Raw genomic sequence first — 9,033 nt, 5'->3', positions numbered from 1 at the left:
TGTCTGACTTGGCTCGTATCTCTGACTGGGGTAAAAATTATCTTGTTGTTTGTAATGCTTCAAAGACTCAGTTCTTACACCTATCAACCCGACAAAATCTTCCACAGGTGTACCCACTAATACTTAATAATATTCAGTTTAATCCTGCATCATCCTTGAATAAGCTTGGGGTTCCATTCACAGGGGACTTATCTTGGAAAGATCATATTACATCTCTCGTAAAATCTGCTTCTAAGAGATTAGGTGTGCTAAGCCGACTCTGTTCCTTCTTTACCCCTGCACAATCGTTTACTCTATACACGGGTTTTATCCGCCCGTGTGGAGTACAACTCTCATGTGTGGGGAGGCTCCCCACATACAGCTCCTCTCAGTAGGGTAGAGTCAAAGGCTTTTCATCTCATTAACTCTCCTCCTCTTACTGCCTCCCTTCAACCTCCATCTCTTCACTGCACTGTTGCATCTTTATCTCTTTTCTATTACTACTTAAATGGTCACTGCTCCTCTGAACTGTCAGCTTGCATTCCTCCACCTCTACGACGGGTAGCACCCGTCTAGCAGCAAACTCTCATCCCTTTTCTGTCCAACTCTCTTATGCAAGAGGTAACCGTTACTCCCAGTCCTTCATTTATGCAACAGGTCAACTCTGGAACTGTCTCCTTCTGTCTGTTTTTCCTGCTAGCTATGATCTCCAGTCTTTCAAACGCAGTGTGTCCAGGCATCTCGAAATGATCGGATCTTGAATTTGGCTCTCTCTTGTATTTTGTTTTTCTCTTGGAGGCTCAATATACGGGAAACATTTCTGGTGTTTTGAGGTACTTGTGCTAAATCCTTGACGGCAACAGTCATGCCGAGTTACTGACAATGCACACTAAAATGTCATCATATAGCGGTGAAAACACAAACTAACCCGTTATATCACATTCAAGAACTTTCAGAAACTACTAGCTTAGCACCCATACTCAAGTCATCAGCACATCTGCTGCAAGAATTTTATATAGGTGGACTTGTAGGCTACTGCAGCAGGTATGAAGTGTCCACCAGGGTGAACCAGAGTGTGGGGATCCTGGAAACATTGCAGGAACTCCTCACTCATGGATTTTTCAATCACCTGCAATAGATACACATATCTGTTAAGAAATGCAACTTCAATGACTTAATGCTGCTGGCAGAACAGATAATAACTGAACATGGCTTGTCAATAGCTGTATATCGAGTGAATTTATGATGGTCTGAATGTACAACAAAGGGCTTCAGGATGGTTTGATTCTAGAGAATTTTGTTGTACTTTATCCCAGTGACATACATGAAACTTTGTAGATGAACTGCCAGCATGTGACAAATCATACGCTGCATCAGCAGCGTATGATTTTTCACATGCTGGCCTGGGACTAGAATATAAAGTTCAGACAATGAAAGTGAGTGACCAGTTGCTTTCCCCTTAGTTGCATCACATGAGCATTAAACCACTACCACCCCTCAGAATCAAACCTTTATGGGCCACATCTGGTTGGAGTGAATTAACTTGCAAGACCACTAGATATCTAAAATTGCACTGAGGATAACGAGGCTAATGCAATCCAGTGCACTGCAGGAACGTCCACTCTTGATCTCCCTGTATGTTTCAGAGAACTGCCCCATAAAATATTGTGGGCCATTGGGTAGTGCATCTAACTAATACTGGCTGTCACACTTTGTACAAATACATTATAAATGTACTGGAAAAACCATTATCCAGGCCTAACACTGGCAACCTGTCCAGTCACCCTTTTTCCCTTATACATCTATCAAAAAGTACCCTACATACTTTGCTAACACACCAGTATTACAAAAATCTATTACATGCATGCACGCACACACGCACGCACATGCGCGTGCGCGCACACACACACACACAGAAATAGTTTGCTAGTTTAGAATTGCCAGACACCTCAATCCTGTAAGGGGTTGTCCCAAACAAATCGCCTCCATGTCGCCCTGTCCAACACCATTTCACTGTCCTCCCCCAGCTCGAACATCCTTCACTCATATACCTCTCCACTTACTTATCTCTCCCCCATGCTTCTGCATTTCATCACACACTCCATCAATTCCTGGCACTTTCCCCATTTTGGCTTTCATCATTACTTTCACTACTTCCATCCTGCTGATTTCTTCCTCCCTTCTCACCTCCCTCCTCCCAGCCATTCCACAACCACTTATACTCGCATTACTTTCATTCTTTATGTTAAAAAATTCCTTAAAGTATTCTGTCCAATTGATCACTTTTTTTCCCTTCTCCTCTAGCAATCTAACATTTTTATCTCTCACTCCCCAACTTTCTTCTTCATCACCCTGTCAAACTCAATTTACCTCTTTCCAGAACAACATTCCCTCCCACTTTACACTCAAACTCCTTCCAAATTCCTCATCCCCCCCTCTTCTTACTGTTTCTAACTAATCTCTTCACTTCTCCCTTCATCTCTACATATAACTCCCTCTTCTATCTCTCAACTTCCTCCATACCCCTGTTTCTCATCCAATCAGTATATGTTTTCTTCCTTTGTACCACAGCCTGTCTCACCTCTTCAACCAATTATTCTGCTCCTTGCACCCCTTTTTTATCTTCTCTTCACCCCAAACACCATCTCACATGCTGCAGAGATTTCTTCTGTGAATATCTTGCACCCATCTTCCATGTTCCCCATCTGCTCCAAATCATATTTACCCAATCACTCCTCCACTTCTCTCTTATATTCTGTTTTTTTTCCATCCTCTTGCAACCTTTCTACCCTCCTTGTATGGACTACTTCCTCTTGTTCTTCCCTTCTCCTACTCCTCCAGTTCATATGAATCTTGACTTTCACCAGCACCACATACTCCCCAACCTCTGTATGCACTTGCATCCATTGCACACCTCATTCTATCATCCACACACACATAATCAATCAGTTCACCACCCATCCTTCTCATAACTTGCCACCTATACCTGTGGATCATTTGGTGTTTAAAGAGGGCATTAGTTATCACCAGCCCCCTCCCTGCACAAATGTCCACTAGAGTACAACCATTCTCATCTACTTCTGCAGGCACACCCCACTCTCCAAGTATTCCATCCACCTTCACATTCCCTTCTTTTCCATTCACATCTCCAGTCAAAAACACTCTCTTATTCCATTCAAACTTTTCCATGAATGCTTCCACATTCGTCCAGAACTTCTTTCACTCTACTTGGACGATCCTGTCTTAGCGCATACATACACACGCTAACTCACATTTTTAGTTCAACTTTCAATCTTACCCACACAATCCTTGAGCCAACAGATCCATAAAATCTTATATTCTCCTTCCATCTCTTGCACACAACAATACAAACTCCTTCTTTTGCCCTCTCACTCTCACCTACTCCCACGCTTCGCCTCCATGTCGCCCTGTCCCCCACCATTTCACTGCCCTTCCCCTAGCTCACAATCCTCCCCCCCTCATATATCTCTCCACTTCAACCCTCCACCCCATCCTCAGCCTCCTCCTCCCTCCAATTCACTCACATACACTGTCCTCATCAGTCTCTCGCTCTCCATCCTCTCCACACAGCCAAACCACCTCAATGTATTTCTCCTAACACTTTCTAACACATCCACATCCATACCACAATGCTCCTTCACTTCCTCATTTGTCAGTCTGTCTCTGTATAACTCCCCATGCTCCTCTCAAATAACTCCTTTCCACTGCTCCCACTCTTGGCTTCCCTCAAATAACTCCTTTCCACTGCTCCCACTTGTGACTTGTGTCCTTCCAGCAAGGTCCAAGCTTCACAATCATACTGTAGAGTTGGTATCACAATACTATCATGCAGCAACTGTTTTACTTCCATGCTCTCTTTCCTATTTTTTATCACTGATTTCAAAGAACCAGCAACCTTTTTTCCTTCAAGCACTTCATTCTCCAATCTTTCATCCTTACTCATCACACTACCCAAGTACTTCAAAGCACTCACATTTTCCATTTCCTCATCATCCAACCTCACTGTACATGGAGTGACATCATTTCTCTCGAGAATCACAACTTTACTCTTACCTACATTCATCTTTAGATTCCGTTTCTTACACACTCTCCCAAACTCATTCACCAAGCCTTGCAGTTCCCCTTTGTCTTCACTTAGCAATACAGTATCATATGCAAACTTAGCATATCTGCACAACATAATTACATGTTACCTGAGGGACCACTATACCCTGGAGCAATATGGAGAAAATGCATATATTATCATCAAAATGACCCTATGCTTCCTACTGAGGTATCCACATACTAAAAGTGGTCATGTAAAATGGAAGATCTTCTATGGACTGGAAACTTATTCAAGTATCAAAACTAGCTATTCTCTCCCTAGCAACTGTTGGAGACTCTTGGCAGAAAGGAAACCATATATTATAGGATAGGTAACACAGTGAGAGTCTAAGCTTGAATTTCATACTTGTGGCTGAGCTGCCTGTCACAAGGCAACTGCTGTATGGACAGTTGCTGAAGCCTGCAGCCATACATCGCTCTCATAGAAGTACTGTACCTCCAAAGGTAAGGTAGTCAATCAGCTAAATACATTGTTTACAATAAAGGAGATTCTCTATAAAAGCAACAGCATTGGAAATATACACACAAGTAAATAATGGCCACTCTACATACTCAATAATATCTGTGCAATACAGCTATTTATTTAACTCTGTTCTTACCATTTCATACTAATGCTACTATTGCCAAAGGTTTCCAGTTCCCATGGTAATGGCAGGGGAATGTATTCCAAACTCCCCTAATGATATCCCTTGGTCTCTTACCTGATCCTGTTCACCGAAGATGTGGAGTGTAGGCAGTGTGATGACTTCAGAGTACAGGGATTGGTGAGGAACTGACCGAGACTTGAATGATGATGCAAAAATGGCAAATCTAAATGAAAATGACAATTTTCCTTGTTGTTGGAGCCCACATAATAATCCCAACATTGCTGCTCCCTGGCTGAATCCCAAAATACCATCGAAAGGCCCTGATTCTTTTGCAAATTCTTCAATTGCTCTCAGTGATTCCTGAAGGGGAGAGAATTATCACTAATTATGGAAAAATAATAAAAATATTAGTAAAAATAATAAAAATATTATTAAAACAAGCCAAAAATGAAAAATATATTACTAGTCTACTAGACAAGAACACTACTAGCATGATAATTTTCATTATCAATGAATCCCTTTCCTATCACAAGGGACAGAGATCAATATATACCGGCAAATATCTATCCATCTATTGCCAGATACCTTAATCCTGTTAGGGGTGACCACAAACAAATCGCCTCCATGTCGCCCTGTCCCCCGCCATTTTGCTGCCCTCTCCCAACTCACACACCCTTCTCTCATATACCTCTCCACTCTATCCCTCCACCTCATCCTCGGCCTCCCCCCCTCCACCTCACACTCACTTACACTCTCCTTGTTAGCCTCTCACTCTCCATTGTCTCCACATGGCCAAAACAACTCAAAGTATTTTTCCTAATGCTCTCTATCACATCCAAACCACAACTCTCCACTTCCTCATTTGTCAGTCTGTCTCTCTATGTAACTCTACATGCTTCTCTAAAATAACTGATTTTCACTACTCTTGCTCTTGACTTGTGTCCTTCCAGCAAGGTCTAAGCTTCACTTTGATAAGTTAGTGTTGGTATCACAATACTATCATGACATGAATTCCTCATGTTAATACTCATTTCCTTATTTATTATGTACGCTTTCTAGCACTCCATCCTCCTAACTTCCATCCTTATGCATCACACTACCCAAGTACTTAAATGCACTCATATTTTCCATTTCCCTATCATTCAACCTCACAGTGAATTCGGTGACTTCATTTCTCTCAAAGACCATAACTTTACTCTTCCCTACATTCGCCTTTAGATTAAGTTTTTTACACATTCTCCCAAACTCACTCATCAAGCCTTGCAGTTCCCCTTCATCTTCACTTAACACCACTCTGGGCCAATGACATGGTGGTGCATCATTTTTTTAGCGACTTTTCATGGCTCAAATATGTAGAACAACAATTTGGTGAACACACCAAACATGCACAAGTATTTCATTGGAAACTCACCCCCGCCCTGGGAACGGGGTGGAAGTTACGCAAGGCTGGACCGGTATAGCATTAACAATACTACATCATCTGCAAACAACAGTGCAGGAAGTTTTCAAAAGCTGCCCTTTCTTATTAGGGTTGCTCCAATGTCCACTGAACTGCCTTGTTTCTCTTTTATAACCCCATCCATATATAGACTGAACAACCATGGAGATATGACTTTTCCATGCAAGCTTCCACAGTTGCCTAGAACTCTTCTTTCACTCTGCTTGCATGGTCTTCTGTTGGCACATATACATACACACACAATTGCCCATGTTTGTATTCCTACCTTAAATCTTACCCACACAGATAAATAGTGATACTGTATATCATCATCATCATCATCATCCAGACCTCCTTTCCCACCCAAGAGCAGGGTGAGGAGTAGCAATGTCCAGACAGCCCAAAATTGCCCAATCCAATGGGCCACGCTTCCATTCACTCATCATTCAAGCCCCCGGAATCCTGGTTCTACCGGATACGCCAAAAACATTCACCACGTTTTGTAGCTTCACATAATCGTATCCGACAGAGTCAATCAAGAGTCTCCATCTGCTCACCTTTTCTTCTTTCTCCACTATCAATCTACCATTTTTATCTTTCACTGTATATACTGATGTAAATAACAATCAGATCTTGCCTGATATCCCTTGACACAAGGTGATTCATCCTGTGCCCTGAAGTGACCACTGGGCTCACTGAACCACCACCCTGCCCCTTCATCACCATTACCTTCACTAGGCACAAGCAAAGGAGACGTCATAAACACAAATTCAGCATGTTTTTTCAGCAGCTTCCTAGAAAGAGAGGATACAAACGTTAAACTACTTCTGCAAAGTAAATACAAAGGTTAGTTGCAAAATGAGGCTGTCTTGCACAAAATGTGTAAAAAGATGAGTCAAATATTAATACTGATGTTGTTGCTGTGGCCCCAGGCTAATCTGGTTTTGAAACCAGTGGATTGGTGCATGAAATTTCCTTTTCCTGCAAGGCTGAAACCAACCACCTCACTTCTGGTGGACCAGGAGCTGAGGATGTTGTAAAACTGGGCAGCAAAGTCAACCGGTTACACAACTGTACAGTATATATATATGCCATGTTTCTCTCTCTCTCTCTCTCACACACACACACAATCTCTCTCTGTTATACTTACATGGTAATCTTACTTGATACTCACACTCACCCAGACTTTCCTCACTTACTCACTCAGTGCTTCATAAAACTATGTACTTTCTCTATAGCACTCTTCCTTATTTGCAGCTCTTACAACCAGTCATTCGTAAGTAAATTTTCTCTTACGGCGGGTTTCTTTTTTACTCATAAGCATACTTTCAATGACAGCCAGTTTCCCTTCCCCCAAACTTCATTAATAACCATCTGCTCTCTTATTTCTCTTTAAATTGGTACACCAATTAAATCTCAGTATGAACTGGACAAATATTTTACTACTACCAGAGAATAATTGTAATAACTGTTTTTTGTGTGTCTTCAGTAAGCAAGAATGACAATGGAACAATGTTTAGCATAAAAACTTAGTGTTATCAGTAGGCTACCATGACAATACAACAGTGTTTAACAACAAAATTTAACTAAGGCATTGTTCCTGCCTGGCATCTTGTAGAGGAAGGTGTCCCGTGTATATGTACCAAAAATCACGTGCGAAAATTGAAAATTGTGCAAATTAGGGACCTTGCCATTGATGCGCGTTTATATACGTCAACGGGACTGACAGTGACAAAACGTGTGATGTACATATACGTCAACAGTACGCGGTGGGTTAACTCTCCTCCTCTAACTGGCTCCCTTCAACCTCTGTCTCTTCGCCTTTGAACTACCAAATCTGCTTGCACCCCTCCACCACTATGACGGGTGCATAGCACCCATCTAGCAACAAGCTCTCATCCCTTTTCTGTCCAACTCTTTAGTGCAAGAGTTAATCATTACTCCCAGTCCTTCATTTATGCAACAGGTCAACTCTGAAACTGTCTCTTTCTGTCTGTATTTCCTCCTTCCTATGATCCCCAGTCTTTCAAACACGGTGTGTCCAGGCATCTCAAAATGAACAGATCTTGAATTTGGCTCTCAGTAGTATTGTTTTTGTTTTTTCTTGGAAGGAACAGTTTGTGGGCTCCTGGACTTTGGTTCCTTCTTCCTTACATGAAAAATAAAAAAATAAAAAAAACTTCAGTAGACAGTGGTATCATTCTTGGGTAAAAAATAAATATTTAGCTACAACAGCAGGACAAACCAAAAAATAAACTACAGAGTACAAATTCATTACAGAGGTGTATCCTAAAGTTTTAAAACAAAACCAGACACAATAATGCTTCAATATTCCTTGTAAACCCCATACCTGAAGGCTCCAGTCTTCTCACGGAAGCTGATTCCAGTCTGCCTATAACCATGAAGACATAGCAGCCTCAGTGGTGGTCTACTTCCCTGGCTCATTGCATCAGTTCAGAGGTTCAGTGACCAGTTACTGGTGGCCTGATGCTTCAAAGGACAACTGTCATCAGGTAGTCTGTAATACAATCATGGTAAGTTAAAGTTACTGCTACACAGGAATGAATTTTAGTCACAGCTAGAGTGGAACAGTACAGCCATTCTTAACACTGCACAAATGTTTCAGTTCACTACCACTTAAGAATAGGTTATGTTCTAACACGAATATTAATCTCTTGATGGCCACAGCTATGTTTTATTAAGTGAACTCCTCCGGTAAAAATTTTATGTATATATTTTAGTCTCTCAAAATCAGTTTCATTAGCAATAAAGTACCAGTATGGCAATACCCTATTTCAAACTTAAAAATCCCTGCTGGTAACTTTCTTTAAAAATGAAGCTCTCCTGTCATCTCCTCCCTTGTGGTGCCTCATGGTGATTCCATGTGGTGTACATCTCTTTTTG

The 9,033-nt window shown here is 41.5% G+C and overlaps 1 protein-coding gene across 1 annotated transcript; it reads right to left on the bottom strand.

The window, feature by feature from the left end:
* Positions 1–826: 826 nt before the first annotated feature.
* LOC145401409 (esterase OVCA2) lies at positions 827–8,644 on the bottom strand. The gene is made up of 4 exons (XM_080273746.1): positions 8,480–8,644; positions 6,767–6,923; positions 4,806–5,051; positions 827–1,108 (listed from the first exon to the last, which is right to left on the bottom strand). Exons 1-4 carry the CDS (start codon positions 8,572–8,574, stop codon positions 968–970), a joined length of 639 nt encoding a protein of 212 aa, XP_080129872.1. The 5' UTR covers positions 8,575–8,644; the 3' UTR covers positions 827–967.
* Positions 8,645–9,033: the final 389 nt, after the last annotated feature.

Source organism: Coenobita brevimanus, chromosome 55 (assembly GCF_032717465.1).
Source record: "Coenobita brevimanus isolate Jiangsu-jjx chromosome 55, ASM3271746v2, whole genome shotgun sequence".
Classification (NCBI taxonomy): domain Eukaryota; kingdom Metazoa; phylum Arthropoda; class Malacostraca; order Decapoda; family Coenobitidae; genus Coenobita; species Coenobita brevimanus.
Note: the sequence above shows the minus strand (reverse complement) of the source record. Positions and strands in the feature narration are given on the sequence as shown.

Bases quoted from the DNA above. Each gene is read 5' to 3' on its own strand.
- LOC145401409 (XM_080273746.1), bottom strand. From the start codon at position 8,574: ATGAGCCAGGGAAGTAGACCACCACTGAGGCTGCTATGTCTTCATGGT. The intron at 6,924-8,479 runs GTATGGGGTTTA...CTCTCTTTCTAG, and splicing joins GAGAAGACTGGAGCCTTCAG to GAAGCTGCTGAAAAAACATG. The intron at 5,052-6,766 runs GCAAGATCTGAT...TCTCCCCTTCAG, and splicing joins CTTGTGTCAAGGGATATCAG to GAATCACTGAGAGCAATTGA.